At 43.6% G+C, this 23,313-nt stretch overlaps 1 protein-coding gene across 6 annotated transcripts; it reads right to left on the bottom strand.

Annotated features, from left to right (window-relative positions):
* Positions 1-45: 45 nt before the first annotated feature.
* TMPRSS2 (transmembrane serine protease 2) lies at positions 46-22,791 on the bottom strand. 6 transcript variants are annotated; one of them, XM_051770836.1, is made up of 15 exons: positions 22,639-22,791; positions 15,661-15,834; positions 14,426-14,496; positions 13,377-13,575; positions 13,013-13,096; positions 11,524-11,667; positions 10,073-10,202; positions 8,612-8,722; positions 7,730-7,773; positions 6,446-6,620; positions 4,741-4,916; positions 3,567-3,662; positions 2,778-2,920; positions 2,052-2,204; positions 46-1,855 (listed from the first exon to the last, which is right to left on the bottom strand). In XM_051770836.1, exons 3-15 carry the CDS (start codon positions 14,438-14,440, stop codon positions 1,844-1,846), a joined length of 1,482 nt encoding a protein of 493 aa, XP_051626796.1. In that variant the 5' UTR covers positions 14,441-14,496; positions 15,661-15,834; positions 22,639-22,791; the 3' UTR covers positions 46-1,843. The 6 variants fall into 6 exon arrangements, with proteins under 6 accessions (XP_051626796.1, XP_051626799.1, XP_051626795.1 ...); XM_051770839.1 differs by having other exon boundaries at positions 15,661-15,821; positions 22,639-22,655; XM_051770835.1 differs by lacking the exon at positions 22,639-22,791 and adding an exon at positions 21,983-22,150.
* Between the last annotated feature and the right edge of the window lie 522 nt (positions 22,792-23,313).

The raw sequence follows: 23,313 nt of genomic DNA, 5'->3' as shown, positions 1-23,313 counted from the left end.
AAAAAATCCAAGCAAACAGATATAAAGCACTGCTAAGGAAAACTATTTGTAAAAAAAAAAGATTTATTTGGTGCAGTGTTTACATGTAAGATAATTACATCTCAGTACCAAAAGAGAAAACAAGACTAGTGGAGTCATTTCATTCAATAAAGATTTATCCTTCTTAACAAAGTGACTTGATATGGCTTTTTGATCCTCTGTACTATGATTATAAATTATTTTCAAAATCCTAGTTGAGGTGGCACTCAGATATTAATTGTTTTGCCAAAAAACATACAGGCAGATACCTAAAGGACAGCTCTAAAGAATCAGAAGGCAAATTTAATAAATGAGGTAGTTCATCTGGTTACGCAGAAACACAGATTTGTGTTTCCTTGTATAAAACATCCAGTCTCTGCACATGTGTCTGCAATCCAAGGTCTTGCAACACAGCCTTGCTGGAAAAGTTTGCCCTTTGCCTTTCACAGCAGGGAGAGTTCAAAGAGTCAGCCTCGGTGTGCACAGCATCACTGGGACACCTCCCTCACCACTTCCTGCGAGAGATCCAGAGCATCCCTCTCCATACCTGACATCCCTCTCCACACCTGACATCCCTCTCCACACCTGACATCCCTCTCCATAGCCTCCAAAGCGAATGATGGCAGGGGTTGCCCTTTTTTTGGGTTCAGAGCAGCTTTAAGGCAGAACAGCACTTTTAATGGCTGAGGCAGCCAGACTGGTCTCACACTGGACAATCTGACTTGGGTGACTGCTGTGTTGAGATCCTGAGGATTTTTAACTACCTGAATGTACAGTATTATTTTTTTTCCTGTGCCTCTGCTGTAGTGCATGAAAAATTCCCTTCACATATACTCCTTACCCTCTACTCTGCTCTCCTGAGACCCCACCTGGAGTGCTGCATCCAGCTCTGGGATCCCCAACATGGACCTGTTGGAGTGAGTCTAGAGGAGGCCACAAAGGTGGTCCAAGGGCTGGAGCACCTCTGCTGTGAGGACATGCTGGGGTTGTTCAGCCTGGAGAAGAGAAGACTCCAGGGAGACCTCAGAGCCCCTTCCAGCACCTACAGGGGGCTACAAGAGAGCTGGAGAGGGACTCTGAACAAGGGCCTGGAGGGACAGGACAAGGGGTAGTGATGTCAGACTGAAAGAGGGTAGGTTTAGATTAGATTTTGGGAAGAGAGTCTTCCCTGTGAGGGTGGTGAGGCCGTGGCACAGGTTGCCTAGAAAAGCTGTGGCTGCCCCATCCCTGGAAGTGTTCAAGGCCAGGTTGGACAGGGCTTGGAGCAACCTGGTGGAGTAGGAGGGGTCCCTGCACATGGCAGGGGGTTAGAACTGGATGAGCTTTAAGGTCCCTTCCAACCCAAACCACTCTATGATTCTACACTAAAAAAAATTAATTTCTTTTTAAATTGCCAACCAGCAGCTCAGAGATTCAACATTCACATTATTTAACATTTAATTTAAAAGACTACTAAACCAACTGTCTCAACATCCTGCTACAAAAATCTTAAATTAAACTGTGATTTAAATTGCCATTATAAGCCTGTACCTGATTATCAAGTGAAAGTTACTCAACTAAAGAGAGACATTTTAGCAAGCAGTTGACAGAATGACTTTCTGCCAGGCACCACAAGGAGAAGAAAGGTGCTCATTGTGATAATCCTTCACTGATTACCATCAGTCACTGTAGCCAGCACAGAACCAAGTGTGCAATCCTTCATGACATTTTTAGAAAGAAAATTCAAAGAGAAAAAAAAAAAAATCAATTGCAAAGTGAATAAATATCCCAGGCACCCATGGCTTCATTTATTCTTGTCCTCAGAAACATCGATCAGACGTCGTCGTCATCTGTTCGCCTGTTTAAAAGACAAAACAAAATACAAAGGTTCAAGTTCTGTCTTATCAATTACTTGGATGCTTCCCAACAAAACAGCTTAATGAGCAGACAAGTCCTGGTTATTTATTTATTTATTTATTTATTTTTAAAAATAAAATCGTGTTTCAGGATTTGGGACACGTAAAATTTTCAAAAAAAACCTTCAAATATTTTACCTGCATATTTCTATAAATCCAATCTGTAAACACAGTCATATTCCCATACACTCCAGGTTTATTGGGAGTAGCACAGCCAGTTCCCCAGCTGGTATCTCCAACCAGCCACCACACAGAGTTTTTGTTAGTCACCAGTGGGCCTCCACTGTCACCCTGCACAGAACACAAGCATTTAATTAGTGAACTGGCCACCAGGAAAGATAAGATCCATTTCACTGCAGGAATACTGGTTAAATTTGCAAAAAAAAAACCCAAAAAGCTTACTGCCATTTTAGGGAGTCACTAAAACAAAATGTGATGGCAATTTTGGTATTAAATGACATCTGCTTGCAAATGGGATGAAAATCATTTGCCCAGAGCTCTAAGACCTGCATTATTGACTGTTCACAAGCATAATGCCATGATAATTACCATAATAATCCTAATAATGCTGTGATTATGAAGAGTATTTGATCACTTTCAAGTACCAGATAACAAGCCATCCTTGAAGCATTAATAAGAACTGCCTCACCCTCTTTGGGTATTTAGTCAGAACTCAGCATTGGCAGCCATTCAGAAGATGAAACAAAAGCTTTTAAAGGGATGCACCACAAGGGGAACCTGAAGCCCAATCAAATGTTATGCAAACTTTTAATTTTGAGGGCGGGGCACGGGATTTGTTTGTGTGAGAGAGAAGGGCCACAAAAATAATCAGATCATTATTAGGTGCTAATTAGGAATAATTACCTGACAGGAATCGACTCCTCCTGCTAGATTTCCAGCACAGATCATTGTAGGCAAAATCATGCCACTATAGATAGAGGGAGAATTACACCTCGAACGTTCTATTAAGGGCACCGCAACATAATTCAAATTATTTGATGTTTTGCCTGAAATTGAAATAGGCACAAACATACAAAGACAGAATAAGCATCACATTAAGTTGCTACTACAAATCCCAGCAGCCAGCACAGTCCACAATGAAATAATCTTACTAGAAGCAGCAGGATGGACTTTTAAAATATAAGAAGTCTGCAAGAGGTGATGAGGAGCTCCCCACGGTTTCAGGGTCCAGCACCAGCTGCCAGCAATTCCCATATTCAGGGCTCAGCTTCCTCAACACCCCCCTCCCCACCCAGTACCTTCTTTTACTGAAAGAAACCTTTCCTCCCTTTTCCATTCTTACAAATTTACTTGCATCGTGCTATTTTAGCCTGAGGTGGAGGAAAGGACAGGCTCCTGCCCTTTCCCACCTCCAGAGGACTGGTTTAGCATGTAGGAGAGGTGGCCCTGCTGGCAGGGGCACAGAATTGTTTCCTGGGTGAATATTTCTGGTCCCCAGCACTGATTTGAGGGTCCTCTGCAGATCACAACTTGCTTTAATACAGAATGCCCTGGGTAAATACTGGGGACTGTAAAAGGGGTGAAAAAGTAGCTTATCAACAGATCTAGAGCAAACTGCCCAATCAGCCCATGAAATGGTTACTCATAGGCTGAAGAGGACTATTTATTTAGAAGACCATAACCACTCTTTACCTCCTTGGTACTCAGCTCCCCACCCTGATATCCAGCACTGCTGATCAGGCTGGAACATCATTCCCGGATTTGGCAGACAAACTGGCCGTACATTTTCTGCAAAACAAACAGAGTAACATCTGTAATCCCAGATGTGCAGACAGAATTCAAAATAAATGCAGATGAAGTCTCTCAGCACCACCACCACTTACACACCACACATTTTCTCTGTACTTTACCTTCCTTGCAGGTGAGCAACACTGTGCAATGCAGGCAGCAGCAGAAAGTTTACCAGCTGCCCTTTCCCTGAGGACTATCTAATCTTCATCTCAGCTGCCCTTTCCCTGAGGACTATCTAATCTTCATCTCAGCTGCCCTTTCCCTGAGGACTATCTAATCTTCATCTCAAATCTGCTTCATCTTCACCTCAAACTGAAGAACTAGCAGTTAGTGGTTCTAGCTCAATTCATCAGGCTAACTAGAACAACTAACACCAGCTCTTCTGGTCAGTAGAGGACAATAAAAAGAAAAACTTCAGACAGCTCTGCACTCTCTTTGCAAAACTCAGCTGAAAATAATTTCAGTGTGAGCAGAATTCAGTGCCTATATATATATGAGAGGTTTGCAGCACAAAAACCTGGTAAACAGACACTCTCCCTCCTCTCAATAGCAGAAAATCCTTTCCAGAGCACTTCTAGTAAGTTTAAGCTGATGCACTGATACACAAAGTACTTGTACAGGAAAAGCACTGCAAGTTAAATAACCATTTGTTATTTTGTACTCCTTGCTTACAAGCAACCTACATCTATGTTTATGAAAGGGAGTTCTTATAATGTTTGGTTCTGGGATTGGGGGTTTTTGACCATCATTTGACCTAAATTGATTTAGGATGTAGTCAGCTGCTCCACTAAGGCACATACAGCAGTGTCAATACTTAAGCACCATTCTGAGATAAAAGTACATTATTGAGATGAGCCTAAACCTTCTGTACATGTAACAGACGTAAATAAATCCTACTTAGGAAATCAGAGGCTGTGCCCTCAGTCTTTTCCTCCACCCTGCCTCTAAGCTGTCTGTACCCACATTTGTGTTCTTCCCATAAATACCCACAAGGATTTCTTGATGAAACTCAGAAGTTTTAAAAGATGTATTCATTGCCACTGGATTTTTGCCTTAAGAAGAGCAGGATACATACCAGTAAAACTCAGTGGTGACTCCAACTTCATAAGGGCAACATCATTGTCTTTGGAATCTGTGTCGTAATCCGGATGGGAAATAATCAGATGCACTCTGTATCCCCTTCTGAAGAGCATCTCATCCTGATTCAGAATCCCAGCATAAACCCTCCAGCTGTGTGGGTCAGAAAATCGTCTGTAGAGAAAGAAAGGTTAGAAGGTTTGCTTCTGTGGCAACAAGACATGGATTACTGACCTTCAAAACATTGTCTTCAGGAATTGTAGTCAAATGTACAAGAATGCACATGCATTTGACTACCATTTCTGAAGAATATGATAAAAAAATTGCAACACATCCAACTTTAGGAAAGTTGGACTCTAATTTCATAAATATATCAAAAAAATCTTCAAAATGGATTAAGTATCACTCTCCATCCCCTCATGTCACTCAGCACAGCAATTAAAGTCTGAGACTGCAACACTGAAGTCTATTGATTTCCAGGGTTGAGGGATCAAGGAGTTATTTCTGAGGTCTCACATGTCAGTGGTATCACTCACCTGTTCTACCCAAAGAACACAGAGAAGCAGAAGCCAAAATTAGTAAAAACATGATCTAGCGAGGGAATTTCATTATCTCGAAAATGCCAGGGGTTTTTTTTGTGTGGTTTTGGTGGTGGTGTTTTCTTTTAACATTAAGCATGCTTGCTCGATGCAATTTAAGTAACTTCTTGTGCTCCAGCACAGTTTACAAATGCTTAATAGAAAATTTCCCACAAGTGTTAAAACTCCCCCCATGAGAACTGCCAAGGCAGAGGAGTGCCTGCAAGTCATCCCGCCTCCAAAAAAAACCAAATCAAGACTGAAAACCAGGTTTGTGCCAGCCACAGCTTGGATGCCATTCCCAAAGCTTTTGCATACTACAGAGCTCAAATCATACAACAAAGGAGGGATAAGATCACCACATAAAAATAAACACTTGCATTCCTTCCTCAAGGTTAAGGACAAAGTTATTTTTCCTCGCCTTAGCCTTGAACTGTGATCCAGCCAACCAACATTAAAAATGTTTTGCTTTGTGGGTCTTCCCTCCAACAGAAGCAGCCACCTTTTAAACACAAGGTACTGCAGCACCCTCAACTCTCCTTTATAGGTTAAAAATGTACAAAGCATCAGCTATTTTTCTTGTTGATGGCTACATAAAGTGCTGTTTGGATAGGTATAAATCCACATTTAATACTGACTTGGACTTTACTACCCTGTGGCACGAAGATATGAGGAAATAAATGGTACAAGTATCTTCAAATTGATCATATCTACAGTAGTGCAATACTTGAGGGTTAGGGAATATTTGTTTTCCATTTTCTTTGTGTTTTCTCACAGTTCAATTCGGCATCTTCACGGAAACATTGTACTGTCTGGTGTTAATTTTGGTGCCTTGAATTTACATGTTAAATTGGGTGGGTATCTGCATCCAACACCACCATCCAATTTAATTTCCACCTTTAACACGCAAAATAAGGCTTTCTTCCTGCAGAAAGCAGACAGATGACCAGCAGCCAGAACAAATTTTGCCGTGAGCCCTCAGGCCCGTGCTGCTACACAGACAAAACGCTGCACCTCGCACCTGCACGCGAGTTTTATAAGCAGAAAGTTGGGAGGCTTCGATAAATGTGTGCGTTTCAGCCCGAAGCAAGGGAGATGGGCAGCTGGGAGAGGGGTGGGGCTCACCCTTCCACGCAGTGTGCCGCCGTCACGATCCACTGGTGGGTGATGATGGAGCCCCCGCAGACGTGGGTGCCCTCCACGTGCAGGCTGACCTGCCACGGCCACTGCCCCAGCGCGGCCCCGCTGCCGCCCACGATCCTGTTCATCATGCTCACGCTCTTGGTGGACAGGCCGCACTCTGGGGAGTCAATCACACGCACGGGAGTCAGTTAAACAGGGAGCTGGGAGATGGATTGCTCCACCTTTGCACTGCCACAGCTCAGGCCCCCGCCCTGACACCGGGATCCCAATTGTCCAGCAGCGCAGACCCCCCGTCAAATTGCAAACATCGCTTGGCAGCTGCTGCCCTTGGTTCACCACAAACTATAAACCAGAGGTTCATTACAGCTTTCAAGCATCTTTGGCGAGACACACACCAGTTCTGGTCACTGCCATGCAAGAAAGCTCTTAGAAAGTGCCCAAAGGAGGGCAACGAAGACGGTGAAGGGCCTTGAGGGGAGGCCGTGTGAGGAGTGACTGAGGGCACTTGGTCTGTTCAGCTGGAGAAGAGGAGACTGAGGGGAGACCTCACTGCAGTTACAACTTTCTTGGGAGGGGAAGAGGAGGGGTAGGCACTGATCTCTTCTCTATGGTGACCAGGGACAGGACCCCAGGGAATGGCCTGAAGTTGTGTCAGAGGAGGTTTAGGTTGGATATTAGGAAAGGGTTCTTCACCCAGAGGGTGGTTGGGCATGGAACAGGCTCTCAGGGCAGTGGTCACAGCACCAAGGCTGACAGAGCACAGAAAGTGTTTGGATGATACTCTGGGGCACATGGTGTGACTCTCAGGGATGGTCCTGTGCAGGACTAAGTGTTGGACTTGATGATCCTTGGGGGGCCCTTCCAGCTTGGGATATTCTGTGATTCTGTGCTGTTCCACAAAGCAGCCAACAGCCAGGAGACTCCTCACTCCATCACCACCAAGAAGGTGCCTTGGCTGAGTGTTGGAGAGCAAAGGTGCCACAGACATCCCACCGTGGCTCCAGGTGAGGGCTATGGAGCTTCACCACAGGCAAGTCATTTAAAGTAATCAGCAGCAGCAAAGATCAAAGCAACTGGGGATACAACATCCTCCTCATCTCCTCTCCCACTCTGCCTCTTAAACTGAACCTTTTGAAACTTGGCAACCAGAGTTATATCATTTGCCCATCCAAAGACAGCAGGTATTTATGGAGATTCAAAAGGATTTCCCAGCTAGAGCGTTTCAAAGCATGAACCAGCAGAAGTGTGAAAACCACAGTGCCTTACCTATGCAGCGCAGAGAAACCACATGTCCTGAGGCACAGGAATCACTGCAAGAGAAATAAAAAACCAAAGAGGATCTTAGGCACACAGTGAAGGAAATGGTGAGAAAAGTCCACCCTCTAGCTGCTTCCTACCCTTTCCAGCTACGTGCCCTGCCTTCAGCCTCATCTTCCTGCTGAGGGTTCCCTCCTTTCTTCACTCTCTCCAGCTACCCTACCAGCAACCATCTGGCCTCCACCATTTCTTGCATTCACCAAAACTATTATGTGGAAGACTGAAGAGGCCAGTACAAAAGGTTTGTAAGCCTACTGAGGAGCAAGATGAAGAACAGCATGAGAAAAACCTCTGCTGATTTATGAAGTAGTTGTAGAAGCATCTAAACAAGGGAGCTGCAGGAAGTTTGCCAGGCACAGCAGTCTATAGGTTTTGGAACCAGACATTTCAGAGTTGTTTAATGAGAATAAAAATGATACTTTCCACAGTGAAAGATCAATTTCTGCACACTGTGTGTTCTTACAACTGAAAAAAAAGCTGTACCAGCTGCTGTGAATGTGTTCCAGCTTGTAGCTATTGTCACCATACAGAAACTCCTGCTGGTGGTCAAAGAGCCTTAGATAACTACCTTTGACATGGCAACCTTCTAGAGAGCAAGGAGGGAACAGGATGGGACATCTTTTAAAAGATGAGAGGAAGGATGGAGAAAAGGCAGCTGTGCTTTTAAACAGAAGGGAGAGCAGCTGCTGCAAGCAGATTAAAAACAAAGTCTTCCTCTAACAATCCCCATTGAAAGATGTGCTTGCATTATGCTGCAAGCAGAACCTACATCTCTTACAACAGCTAAACAGACCCTTGGTAAAAGGAAAGAGGTTTGTATTAGACAGATACCTGCTGTACAGCTTTTTGTACAAGTCTGTATTCCCAGCACTTGTGTTCAGCTTCATGTAGCTTTTAAAGCTGACATCAGGTACTACCCCACGACTGTAGTAATATGTATCCCTGCAAAATAGAAAGCTCATTACAAAACTCAGTAATTTCAGTTTTCCAACAAGGAACAATAAGCTGTGCCAAGCTGGAGCTTCTGACATGACAACACTAACAATATTTATTTGTATTTTTAAGTAAACACAGAACCCTGGTGGTGCAGTACAGTGCCAGAGACTCAGATTGTTTAAACATCAAACAGTTACTAGGTTAAAAAAGTATTTTTATCCAATATGCACAGTAGAAATGCTCAGCCTCATGTAACAGGGAAATATGAAGTGAATGTACTTTGCCAGTACATTTACACAGCACAACAAAGTTCAGGTGCACTAAATTGTGACATCCACGTTTAGTGGGACAACAAAAAGGGCAGCAAGTGTTGTTCTTCTGCCAGGTCTTCTAGTTGAGGTTTTCTTGCTGCTGGGTTGGAGTTGGAACTACTGGAGCTGGAACTGGAACACACTAGTTCTGCCTGCCTCAAAAATTCACTCCATTGCTCCACACACAACAGAGGACAGCATTTTCCAACTGTATCAAAGAGAGGCAACATCAAATATTTAAACTACAGAAGAATTTAGGCTGTGGTGTTATGTGGGGAGAACGTGGGCAGCACTCAGGGCACAAATGTTTACAGTGACCTTACCACAGAATCATAGAAAGGTCTGGGTTGGAAGGAATCTTAAAGATCATCCAGTTCCAACCCCCTGCCATGGGCAGGGACACCTTCCACTAGACCAGGTTGCTCAGAGCTCCATCCAGCCTAGCCTTGGACACTTCCAGGGGTGGAGCATCCACAGCTTCTCTGTTCAACCTGTGCCAGGGCCTCACCACCCTCACAGGGAAGAATTTTTTCATAATATCTCATCTAAACCTACACACTCTCAGTTTGAATCCATTCCCCCTTGTCCTGTTGCTACATGGTCTTGTTAAAAAGTCCCTCTCCATGTTCCTTGTAGGCCCCCTTCAGGTACTGGAAAGCCACAATTAGGTCACCCCTGAGCCTTCTCTTTCTTCCACAGAGCTGGTGTTGTGCCCTCTGAAGATCAAGGCTTTCTGTGTAATACTTGTGTTGACAGATTAAGTCAGACTGGATGTCACTGAGCCATTTCAGTGACCTGAGAGAGCTCTGGAAGTTATGTTGCAAGTGAATGTAGTGGATACAAGTGACCCTACAGCAAGTGGTCACCCCATGTGGGCCAGACCCCATTACTTGTTGGAGTAACATTCCCTTTTGAGTCTGCAAAAGCCTCCACTGACAGCATCAGACCCATGTGTTTTTTGGCTCAGAGATGTGCTTTTAAAAATGAAAGAGACAAATTTTAACCTTTCCATGTATGTGCAAAGGCTGGTGAAGGTTGGACTTACACACTGTAGCCCATGTCTTTACATGCAATCTTCCCATAGTCATCATTCCAGTCATCTTGACAAACAGGATACCAGGATTTGCTGACAGGTGAATAAACTTCCAGGATGAAATTTGGTCCAAAAAGTCTAACTGCCAGAAAAGGAAGAAGGGGGGAAAAAAAGAGAAATCAAGAACATCACACACTATAGTACTGCTCTTTCTCTACTTAAAAGTATTGTTACCCATAATATTCACTTCTATGTATGAACTGATGTTAATTTAATGCTGCCTTCTACTCAAATTCTGAGTAAATATCCAGGAGACAAAAACATGGAAATTACTTAGTTCTTTGTGTGTAAGGTACTTTAAAAGAACTACCAGTTTTAAAATGCAAGTGTACAAGACATTGTTCATCTTCAGCTTTTATGCTCAGAATTCTCTTTCATATTCTGAGAAATACCACTGAGAAAGACTGCAATAGTCAACCTTTTGTTATCTTTTACCTACACAACAATATATTTCTTAATATATCACATACATGTATAAATAAAATATAATCTATTGTAATATACTTTATATTATATCTTAATACACCAAATTTCTTCAGAGAAGTACTTGTAGGGCAAGAATGTAACAAAGAGCAATTAGCTCTGGCATTCCATGCCCCATTATGTATTTATTTGTACAAGAATTTAATATAAAATAGCTCAAGGAAAAGAACAGATTGAACAAGCTCCTCCAAGAACCCATTATTCAATCAAATGGAGAGGAACAGACTTAGAGCATATGCCAGTAAAGGCTAATCCTGCAAGAGGCATGTGCTGAATAAAAGTTCACAGAGAGAGAATGAGAGCACAGCTGGAGTTTTCCAGCATGGCACAGGTGACAGAAACAAGGTACCACACCTTTGGAATCTACAAATCAATGATGTTTCCAACATCTACCATCAGCTTTACATTCTCTTGACTCCCTTGGCACCCTTTCAGTTGGAAACAATGATCAGGCCAGGCTTTCTAGCACGAAGGAGTTATGAAGCAGTTGAAGAGTTATGGGGAGAACAAGGAATGCAAAATATATGGAAAAAGACAAGCGTGATTGAAGACCCTCAGGTTTATGTTACCACCTGAGGTTTACTGAGAAGTCAACAACCACTGTTCATTCCAGAGACAATGTTACATTCAGTTTTGCGCAAGCCCTACTCAAATTAAAAGGTAATATCTAAAAAACTGATTCAAAGCCAGGGCAGCTCAAACCCCTGAGTCAGACATTTTCTTTCAGCTTTTCAATTAGACCGAAAACAAACTGAATATCTAGATACACCCCCTTCAGAGCACTCAAGCATCCTAAACCATTTTAGGGATATAACTTAGGCTAAAACACTCCTATTGTAACTTAGCAAGCTTTGGACAAGGCCATTTGCTCAAAAACTCTTTGCAGGTCTCCTCCCTGAGCCCCCGACGCCGTCACTCACCACAGCGGGTTTCATCCTCCCCGTTGGGGCAGTCACTCACTCCATCACACCACTGAGACGGTGGTATGCACACTCCTGAAGATCCACACTCGATCAGGGAGCCCAGACAATGATTCTCCACTGCAGGGAGAGAGAGAAACAGCCCTAAGGCCGAACATCAGTGAGCCTCAGGTGCCCACTGCCAGCTCTCAAGGACTCCACTTTGATAGGAGCTCTTAAACTCAGAGATGGGAGGAAGCCCAGCCTGACACAACAGGATGTCTTGCTCTGGCCTTTAGATCACTTGTCAGATTAAGTCACTGATGCAGTTGATTGGATTTTGGCCACTGGCCTCCACTGAAAAAGCAAGAGCCATTAAGTTGTCAAAAAAGAGTCAGCTTCACTGACAAAGCGTCCCACTTTAAGGAGGAAGAAAGTGAGTTCTCCAATTATATACTTTTCCTGTCACTTAAAAGAAGATTATGCTCACCCTGTATAAATCAAAGTGAGTGAAAAAAACACTCCTAAGAACACAAAGTGTCATCCTAGTAGTTCTAAATGAACTCTCTTAGAATCAGAGAATAGTTTGGGTTGGACGGGACCTTTAAACATCATCTAGTCCAACCTCAATGCAATGATCAAGGACATCTTCAACTAGATCTCTCTTCCTCTTTTCTTGCACAGAACAGAATGGAGAGGCTCCTAAAACCATAAAAAAAATGGATTTTAACTTCCTTTGAAAAGTGGCTTTCATTGAAAGAGAAATGACGACACCACAAGGCAAACTTCACTTAAGCTGAAGAGAATTGTTCCAGCTGAAGAGAATTGCTCAGAGCTCAGTCACCCCAGTTGTGGATGACTTCCAAGGTGAATGTATCATCCATTGTATGGCTTAAGGTGGTGAGACAGGCTGGGCTTGTCCAATGTTTACACACTTTCAAAACAAAAGCCTCACAGAAACAAAGAAATGGATTTAAATGACCTCTGCTCTGAGAGAGGTCCCATTTGACCAAACCAAAACACACCTTGACCGTTTACACTCTTGCAGTTAAGGTATACAAATTTACTGCAACCTCCTTCCTTCGCTTAAAATTAAGTGAACTTTAAAAACCCTTGCCAGAGGTGGAATATTCTTTACTAGTTGCCCTGCACCAGCTCTTGTCAGATAGAGGGAACCTTTCCAGAGGAGCCACCTGAATAAGCCACTCCTGAACAGTCAAAAAGTTGTCATTTCTTACCATCAAAAACATATTTACCTGATGAAGGGGAAGGGAAGAGACAGCAGCATTGTTCATTAAAAAGAGAGAACAAAAAAAAAAACCAACCAACTAACAAAACTGAGCCATTAGAAAGCAACATTAGTTCATCTCTCGGGAGAAAAGCAACAAAGACTTGCCTTTCCTTAATTTGGCATGAAATGGAAGATGAGAATGTATATTTCTAACTTTCAAAGTTTACTGCATTTTTCTTTCAAAACAAAACAAACAAGAAAAAAAACCCCACAACTTACGAAAATACCAGATGAAGAAAGCAGCAATTGCACAACAAACGACTATCAAAATAGATAATATTATTATTATGGTTTTCCTCAAACCTGAAACGAAAGCAAGGAGAAAAAGAGAAATTAGTTCACAAATATGGTAATTTCCACCCATCAGCACCGTATTTCCCTGACATTAAAATCAGATCCTTTTCACCAGACAACTTTTCTCCATCCCACCATCCTTCCCTCAAATCACTCATGTTCCTGCCCAGTTACACCACCATCCCAGCCAGATATCACTTCTTCATGCACGGGGAGGTGGCTCCTTCCATGCACGAGTTGAAAGATCCCTTTTCTTTGTTATCTTGAAAGAAATCCCAGCAAAACTTACTTGATGCACATGATCTCCCGGATGAATGTGCTACTGGCCTGGTGGACTGGTGGGTGTGAACCCTTGGGACGTAGTTTGGCACTGGAGGAGCATTTGTGGAGTAGAAGTGTGGATATGGATTAGCACCCACTGCCTGGCGGGCAGGATAGATGTGTTCTGCCTGAAAGCCGTGGTTCTCGTAGTATGGCGGTGGTGGACCCTAAATGGTGATGTTGAGGGGGGGAGGAAACAGGAGAAAAAAAGAAAAACAAGAGGCAAGACAGCAATTAGGACAAAGGTTTCAAAACCCACCCACACTCAGAACCGTAACTCAGTAATTCTGCCAATGCACACGCCCCCCACACAGACACTTACTAGTGACTCCAGTTTACACAGAGGAAGGGATTTACAGCACAGGCCTAGCACCTCACACTCTGAACAATAAAAATAACACAGAGCAAGGCTGGAAAATGCAAGATAAGATCAGTTTCCTGACCCAAAGTAACTCGGCCTGAGAAGGATTCTTGAGCCCAGCCCTCCAAGCTGGTGGCACAAACGCTTGCACTGGAACATCTGACGGGGTAGAAATAAACAGTAAGGACAGCTTTAGGCAGCTCTGTCACAGAAAGAAATGCTGACAAGTAACAGCCTTTGTCCAGGTCTAGGATAAATGCTTACTGCCCCATTTTGTCCTGTGACAACACCAGGTATACCTAAGCCATTTCTGAAACACGCTGGCCTACAACAGGTTGTGGGATATTTATCCTGGAAGAGCTGTAAGAACTAGTTAGAAGCCATTCTAACCTATCCCACCAAAATAAGCTTTAAAAGTATAATTCTCTCCTAAAAGCATCTGAGCACTTCAAATGTTAGTTAATTCAAGGCTCTTACACGTGTCTCACAGTGTCTCTTTCCCTTTTTGCAGAAAAGAAAACACAGCAAATATTCCATGTTTTAAAAGGCTTATTAATCAGTTCATTATTTGATAGGCTGTTACTTACAAAGAAATGAAACATCACTGAAAGAAAAAAAAATCAGAGATGAATATTGCGAACATTTTGATTACTTACTACAGTAGAGGTCATCTTTCCTTTGTCAACAGTACAGAAACAATTCAAGTGTTTGGAAGTAAAGCATGAACCTGTACACAAAAAAAAAAAAAAAAGAAAAAGAAAAAAAAAAAAAGAAAACAATCACAACCAGAAGCTCTGTCCACCTTTCTTGTCAGTTTTCCCTTTGGAAAAATGCCAAACCTAGAGGGGGGAGAAAAAACAACCACAAACACAACCGGAAGTATTTGAAGAGAGGGTACAAATTAAGGTGCAGCATGAAATCAGATCTCAATAGCCTCTCACTACAACCCTGAGGATTATACAGTGGCAACTATTCATTAACACGAGTGCCACACAAACTGAGAAGGTTAAGTCAGTGCTCACTCTCGCTGCTAAAGAATATCCTGGCAACAACCCACACGGTGTCAGTACCAAGTTCAGGTCCTCCTGCCTCTCTCAACACTTACTCATGTAACACTTACTCTGAGGTTTATGACACAGAAACAAGAACACGAGCAAAGCATCAGGAAATACAAATTCAACTCATTTGATAACAGCTCGCAGCCCCACAAGCCACTTTTTTTTCACTCTTACGTGTTGCAAAGAGTTGTTTTCTTGGTTGTGTGTTGTAGCCACAGCACCAAAAACGGTGAGAGAAGCACAGCAGGGAAACAACATCGACATAAAGTTTTGAAAATAGAGTTAAAAAGAAGAGCTATGTCCAATGTTTCAAGCATACAATGGTTTATTTTAAAGTTAAACATTAACATTAAGTAAAACCACCGATTAGCACAGACACAAGAAACACAAAATGTTTGCTGGTGCAGCTCCATGAGCTATCATTTTAATAAATACTGTAATCTACTGAATCTTCTCATGTTACTCCACATGGAAAAAAGCCTAGGAAGTGCCTCAGTCATGCACTGAGAAATACCTTTCCCTAACTTGCAGAGCAGAGCCCTGCACACAGGAACACTGCAGTTGCATTAAGACTCAGCATAATTCAACCCAAAGTACAAGACTAGTTTTTAGAACCTCCACCAAGTTGTCATCTCTCCCAAAACTGAGCTGCAAATGTCTCTGAAGCAAGTTTCAACAGCAGCTCGGCACCTCGAGCGTGCCAATGCTTTGCAGTTTAGGGAAGGCTGAGGCTGGTATTTGCTTATTAGTGACGGCAAAAAAAATGTAAATAATGCACTGTTGAACTTATCTGCATGGCAGACAGGTGAGAAACAAGTCTTAATTCTACTTACAGTAAGTCCATCCGATTGGTGACTAAGGCTTCAGGACTTCTGCTTCGCTTTATGTCGCATCCATTCTTACCCAGCTCTTCACAGCAGTCAGGAAGTGCAGCTCTGCCCAGACTTAGGGGACAATTAAAAAGTTGGAGGAGGATATTTTCGTTCCTCGTTCTCTGAAAAGGAGAGCTAAAAAAGGATTAGGAAGTTTGGTCATAGCAGACAGAAGTGGTGATTCTGAGGTAAGTCAACAGGTACTATGATTAAAAAAAAAAAACAAACAAACCACAAATATTTTTTACATTACTATTTGAAAGGCTTTGCAAATTGGCAAGTAAGAGTCTTCCTCACTCTTTTTTGGGGAGTTTTTAGGGTTGGTTTGTGGTGGGTTTTTTTTAAAGAACTGAGAGGAAAAATATCTCTGTTGCTTAACTATTTTTCAACCATCCCTCCCAATTTAGTACTTGTTAGTAACCCATCCAGATTCTGATTAATAGCAGTTATCACATCACAAAATACCGGGAAGTCATAGGTACATACAGGTTTCCATGGTATTCCATATACACATTTGCCAGTGTTTTAAAACCAGATGAAAACAAACCCGTTAGTTTGCAAATGTTTAAGGCAAAAAATCAATGTGCAGCATCCAATAATGATATAATCTAGTTTTGTTAAGCACACATCACTCCTACAACTTCAAAATCATTTACAAATACATCAAGGGAACTGCAACAACTCAGATAAGGCAGGTGAGTCATGGAGGAACAAACTGACCTGTCAAACACTCCCCATCCCAACAACTACAGGGCTAGAAGAGACTAGTCTGTCTTATCTCAGTCCAATACTTTGGCCTTTAACTCACCTCATACATCAGATAAATTTAAATAGACCCCATGTAAAAGCATCATAAACCCACTCTGATGCAGAAGAGTTTAGTGGGAATGCACAACTATCCACTGCCAGTCATTCTTCCTGATGTCTGCTGAGCTATAATGGCACTTTCCTGGGTACATCTGAAGAAACAAACTTCAAGAGATGCCAGGCAAGGAAACAGGGATGGAGTTCCCCCACAAAAGAGGCTTCAAGGAGTAAGGGACAGGGCCCATGGTGCCAAAGGACTGCAGGGCAGCTTGCTAATACCTTCTAGCTTTGGTAAAAATAAACCCAAATAATGATGGGGACCTTTCAGTCATATGCAGTCGAGTCCTTGAATTTCAGAAACTTCAGTTTACTCTGGTGTGGGTGGAGCAGAACCAGCACTTGGACCCCCAGCAACACAGAATATCCAGAACTGAGCGTGTTTTTCTTTGGTAACTCTGAAAGTACAGAAATAAAGCTACTGTTTCTAATGACAGGAGATAAGGAGAGTGAAAAGCCATCACTGACACAGTATCCTGATGAATACAGGAAAATGTACTGCCTCACAGCTGGCAGCTACTGCTTGAAGTATCTGAGCTTCTTCTCACATATGCCTTAGGAGTATTAATATCAGTGTGATGCCATGGGTCATTAAGATTAAAAAAAACACATCATTATTTCCAGTAAAAGTTGTCAAAATGAAAAAAAAAAAGAAAGGAAACAAAATGGCAATGCAAAATTTTAAAATATTAGATTAATTCAAAACAAATTCAACCCAATAGGTTTTGGTTTTGTTTTAGTTTTTCAATGGATTTCTGCAGATCAGATCTTTAAGTAAAAGCTGCAGTAGAGTTTACTTCATTTGATAACATACTGCATTTGGTAACATACTACTTAATCTAATACAGACTTTCTAGACAATTAGTCCTCCAAAGGCTTGTCCTCCTCCCTACCCCAGTGACAGCCACTCTGTCCCCTGGATGGGAAAAGCACTGAGCACAGAGTTGTGCTGTTCACCTCTAAGGGGTCACCACAACATCCTCCTGAGCCCCTCACCTGGTGACTTTTGGGCAAAGGAAAGACTCCACTTTTGCCTCCTTACAGCACCATCATGTCATGGCTCCTTCATCCAGCCTGTGTCCTTCACTAGCCAGGAGCCAGTATCCCAAAGAGACAACAGAAAGAATGAAAGGCAATGAAACCCTAAAGGTTTAACCACAGTTTTGTCAATCAAACCTGACCTGCTGGCTTCTCCATGCAAGAAATAATAAGGTACTTCCTTAGTGCAAACCATTCATAACTGTTAATTGCTTCCCACAAGGTTTTATGTGGAGATCACCATAGGCTGTTTCCAAGCCTAGGCCAGTAGGATGGAATAAGTACCTCCAGATATCCCAGTTCAACACTGTGAATTCAACTTGGCCAAAGAAGCCAGAGTTACGTTGGCAACAGTTTACTTCCTGCATTTACATAATGCTTCAATACACATTTTGTGCTATTTCCTGAGACAGCAACAACAGTTAGCTGTTTGCTAAGCTCTGTGATAGTTGTCAACAGTTAAAAAAAAAAAACAACCAAGAACAAAGAAAACCAAACCAGTTCTCCATAGGTGGACCTACGTAAAAGCAACCACATGCAAACAAGAAAGATGGGAGAGAATAGAACAGTCAGAAGCCAAACGAATGAAATCAAGCCCATCTTCTAAAAGGAGGAATCATAAAAGCATTCAAACACTCTACGTGAACCTGAAACAATGTGTCACATCCAAAAAATTGCCACTATCCAGATGAACAAACTGGCAAAACTCATTAAGATAGCAAAGGAGTAATTTCAGTGCAACCTTAAAAAAGGGCAAGCCGAGAAATTATGGTGTTGATGACGCTGGAAAGGAAATATGCTTCCTTTGTTTTTTTTATTCCCTACCATTTTATGATCCCCGAGAAGTTTCAGTAGCATAACCATAAACACAATATAACCATGATATGATGGTGGGGAGGAAATTTTAGAGGGGCAATAAAAAAAAATCAGAGGGAAAACCAGGAAGGAGGTGACTCCAGATTAATTTTCATTATCTCTTCAGAGAGCAATTTCACAGAACAGGATAATTCTTGCCTTTGCTACCAGGACAAGAGGAAAGAAACACGGTCAAGATTTCTATTGAACAATCAGTACTAAAAGTCACCATGACTTGCAAATGAAGTATAGAAAGGTTAAAACAAATCCAGCTATAAATTAAAAAGGAAAGGAACTAAGTAAGGTTTTCACCTCATTTCATTAATAAGATTTCCTTGACACTTCAGGAAGTAGCACTAACTATTCTTATTGTGATGATTAAAAAAAAGTAATCGTAATTTACTCCACAGAGTAAAATTTATCCCCTGGAAGGGGTCAAAGACAAATTGACTGAATGTCTCAAAGTCATCAAAATCAGGTTCTTCCCAATGTCCTGGCCCTTCAGGAACCTTCTCCATAGAGGTGATCTCTACTCAGCGTGCCTATGAGGTAACATCACACATCTTCCGGAGAACAACAGGAGACTACGTAAATATTTACATTAAAGGTTGCCTCAAATAAAACCTCAGCATTCTCACAATTCCTAAGAAATAGGTTTGAAGCTATTCTAGATTAGCTCCCAAAATATCATTATACTGCAGAGTGTACTGATCAACAGGTGTCAAAAAACAGTGCTTCTTGATAAGCACTATCAGCAGCAGCTCAGTGAAGCCCACAACAGTATTCCTGAGGCCAGGAAACCAAGATTAATTCTACTTCCACATGTGGCAAAAGAAGGCATTAAAAATCTCTGAGTGTAGCAGTCTCTTTAAGCAGTTACAGGGTGCCATATTTGTGCTACAACTAATCATCTACTTGTCTTCTCTGAAAACAGATACTGCCATGAACTGCCTATCACAAGTACATCACGTCAGGAACACTGGGGTGGGGAAGGAGGCTGAAATGCTGTTGCCTGGCTGAGTGGATCATGAGTGCCAGAAGACCCTACAAAACCAACCATTTCTGAAACAGAAAGGACCAAGAGCCCAAAAGAACCAGCTGTGCTGTCATGGTAGGAGATGGACCTATTGGTCAGGCAACAACTGCAAACCACAGCACCCACCACCAGATCACAGGAGGAGCTGGAGGATGCAGCAACAGCCAGCTTGGCATTTGGATTCTTACTTCCCCTACACTGCATCCCCAGTTCTGCCTCTGCCCTTCTTCCATGGTAGAAGCAAATAATTTTCTGGCAGAAGCATATTTGCTTGTTATCTTCATAATTGATTATTATCTTCTGGCAGTAAAATTCAAGTGTCTACGTTACTGAAAGTCGCTGACAAGGAAATGAACCTCTCAAGAATACCTGTTTACCATATTGGAGTTGCAAATGGATATTGTATGAATATGGTAGCACTAGTTAGCCACTCTGCAGAAAAAAAAAAAAAAAACCAGCAATGTTCACAAATCAGACTTATTTAGACATCTGGTCCAGGTCAGCTATTTTCAATCTGTGAACTACAGATCCTGAGAAGCTGCAAACCATTTCTAACGGGTCTATGGCAGAGAAGAATGAAAAGCAAATCTGCTGGTAGGAGGTTTGAATTCACTCCATGGGGAGGCTTGTGTTGCCAGAAACAGGTTTCAGGATCCAGGCATCCAAGATGTGAGGGAAGTACTGCTGCAGTAGCACAGACACTGCTGAGCTACCATCGTGGCACTGGAAATACTCATGTGGATCAACCCTGGACTGATACAGGAGGAAAAGGCCATATCTTCAGGACTGACAACTCCAAGAGAAATATTTTGACCAGCACCCTGGAATCAGGAAAAGGTTCTTCACCCAGAGGGTGGTCGGGTCGGGCACTGGAACAGGCCCCCCAGGGCAGTGGTCACAGCACCAAGCCTGTCTGAGTTCAAGAAGTGTTTGGACAACACTCTCAGGCACATGGTGTGAGTTGGGGATGGTCCTGTGCAGGGTCAGGAGTTGGACTTGATGATCCTGATGGGTCCCATCCAACTCAGCAGATTCTATGATTCTGTGAATAATGTGTCACTTTATTTTTCCATCAACATCCAGGAACATAGTTTCAACTTATTTCCATTTTCAGGCTAGGCTGCCATGATGGATTTGCTCTAGGCTGACTGTCCTATGAACCAGTATAATTTTTAGCACTTTAAGAATGAAAGGAAAAAGGAAAAAAGACATGTTAAGTCCTACTTTGGCATCAAATTTTATCTTAGTCTTTTGGCTTTACATTTATGTTGATACCTGTAGGTAACACTCACAACAGCAATCACTTCCCAGTTCATTGATTTGTGCCACATACAATGTCCATCTCTTTCCCCCACTTAACACTATAAAAATCCAAAATACTGTAAAAATCTTTCCCCACCTAATACTGGAAATCATCCAAGTTGCTTCCCTGGGCTCTCTCTAAAGCACTAAAGGCATTAGTGTCACTTTACTCAGGGCAAACAAGGATACTTAGGACAAAGGCTCGATGTGAGAACTGGCCCTTTAAATTCACTGACACCCACTCACCCAGGGACTTGAGGTTGAAATTCGAGGGCCAAGTAAACTCTGAACATAAAGCCACCTGAGGGGAGGTGTGGAGTGGGGGTTGATTTCAGCTTGCAAAGATTTGGCCCAGAAGTTTCAGTGCTAGGACTCCTGAAAAAAGTCACTCTTCCAAAATCTAAAGCACTTAAAGGGGTTAGTGTAACTTAGGGCAAACAGGGACACTTAGGACAAAGGCTCAACGAGAGAATGATCTTCCAAAATCACTTGATGAATTATGACAACTTTAACCAGAAATTAGAGTTTTTGGAAAAAAAAAAATGAACCAGTGGTGGCATTAATACAAGCTGAAGAGGCCCCAGAACTAAGCGTTGTTCTGGTTTACTCTCCCTGTGAGCGGCTGCTCGCTCGGTGACCTTGAGAAAGTTGCCTCATCTCCTGCCCTTCATCACCACGGCAAGACATGGACAAGCTCCACTTGGAAAGGTGCGCGGAGCTCTCCGCACCTTCCCCCCCCCGCCGCTGCTCGGTATCCTCTGAACTCACATCGCCCACCCACCTTCTCCGGGCGAGTTCAGCTCCCGGCTCCCCCTACAAACCGGCTTCCCACGGGGAAGCGCGACTTTATCGCGCTGCATCTCCCAGTGGAGAGACCGTCTACGGAGAGGGGGAGGCAGGGGGAAACAGGGGGAAACACCGTTTAGAGGGGCGAACTACGTCCCCGCTCGCTTTTTTTGTCACCCGGCGCCTCCCACCCCCACGGGACGGGGCTTTCCGCCGCCGGGGTCCCTCCGCATCCCCGCAAAGCCGAAACGCCTTAATTAAAAGCCAAAAAAACCCCAGTAGGCGCCACTCGGAGCGGCCGGGATGGCGATTCCCCCCCTCCCTTCCCTCGGGAGCCGCCCGGGGTGGCTCCGCTCGGCTCTCGGGAACGAGCCCCGTGCGAGGCGAAGGGGCCGCGCTTACCTGGGGCTGCTCCCGGCGGAGCGGGACGGGAAGGGATGGAACAGGGGAGGACGGAGCCGGGAGCAGCCGCTGCGGCCGGGGAGGAGTCAGAGAGCGGGGAAGGGGCAGGGGCAGGTGCCGGCAGGTGGATGCGCCGCCCGGCCCCTTCCTCCCGCGGCGGGCGGGGAGGAGGCGCTGCCCGCTGCCCTTCGCCCGCCTCCATCGCCCCGGGACCCCGCGGGGGACGCAGCCCACCAGCTTTTCCCGGCCTCCGACCCCTGGGGCTCCCCTCTTCCTCCTCCTCCCACGGAGGAAAACAAACAAGCCGGATGGAAGCCGAGGGACACCTCGAGGAGGAGGAGGAGGAGGCGGTGCCCCCTCCCCTGTGAGACCCCGATGCTCGCTCGGGTTTGGTTTTTGGTGCTCCAGCCCAAGGGATCCGCGGGTTCGTTTGGGGTTTTTTTTTGGAGCTCGCCCATCGGTGCCTGCTGGGCTCCGTTTCAATTAAATCAGGAGTCACAACGATTCCCTAATCAGGCCAGGTCAGCGCCTGATAAAGATTGCTTGTAAAATACCGGCCCTGGGAAAAGACTTCTGTTTTCTTCGGCTTTTTTAGGGCCATTTAATAACGGGGTACTCTGGAAAAGTACCGTGGTCTCAATGGTCTCGTGACTTACAACGCTCTGGTGACTGGTGGTAACTCCTGTGGAGCAGAACTGCTCCTGAGCGGTGACAGGACTCGATGAAACCGCACGAAGCTGAGTCAGGGCAGGTTTACGTTGGAAATCAGGAAAAAGTTCTTCCCCCAGAGGGTGGCTGGGCACTGAACAGGCTCCCCAGGGCAGTGGTCACAGCACCAAGGCTGACTGAGTTCAAGAAGTGTTTGGACAATGCTCTCAGGCACGTGGTGGGATTGTTGGGGTGTCCTGTGCAGGTCTAAGAGTTGGACTCGATGATCCTGATGCGTCCATTCCAATTCAGCATGTTCTATGATTCTGTGATACAGTGAGTGAAGTTTTTTCTCTGCTGCAGCTGAGCTCCACAGCAAAAAAAAAAAAAATTAAAAAATAAAGATTACTTATATCCCAAAACTTCAGAGTAATACTGGAAAAGTAAGTCAGCAAAAGAAATTCCACTCAGTGTTAAAAACAGCTCCAAATTAGCTTCAGTACTGCTGAATGCTGTGCTTAACATCTCTGTATGGAGACTAGAGATAAGGCAAAGTACCCAAGTTTGGCATGATAAGTGTCTGGAGTTTGTGTATATTTTCAAATGCATATCAAGGAATTACATCAAGTGCACCAAGAGGATCATACCTTCAGTATTTTTCCATCTCTATGTGTTTAGTCAAA

This window comes from Manacus candei, unplaced genomic scaffold (assembly GCF_025592945.1).
Source record: "Manacus candei isolate 608988 ecotype Guabito, Panama unplaced genomic scaffold, ASM2559294v1 h1tg000126l, whole genome shotgun sequence".
Classification (NCBI taxonomy): Eukaryota; Metazoa; Chordata; class Aves; order Passeriformes; family Pipridae; genus Manacus; species Manacus candei.
Note: the sequence above shows the minus strand (reverse complement) of the source record. Positions and strands in the feature narration are given on the sequence as shown.

What these genes read in the sequence shown, in the direction of transcription:
- TMPRSS2 (XM_051770836.1), bottom strand. An exon ending in TTTCTTCATCTGGTATTTTC is followed by an intron (nt 11,668 to 13,012) that starts GTAAGTTGTGGG and finishes GTTCGGCCTTAG; the next exon opens with GGCTGTTTCTCTCTCTCCCT. An exon ending in GCGGCACACTGCGTGGAAGG is followed by an intron (nt 4,917 to 6,445) that starts GTGAGCCCCACC and finishes CTTTCTCTACAG; the next exon opens with ACGATTTTCTGACCCACACA.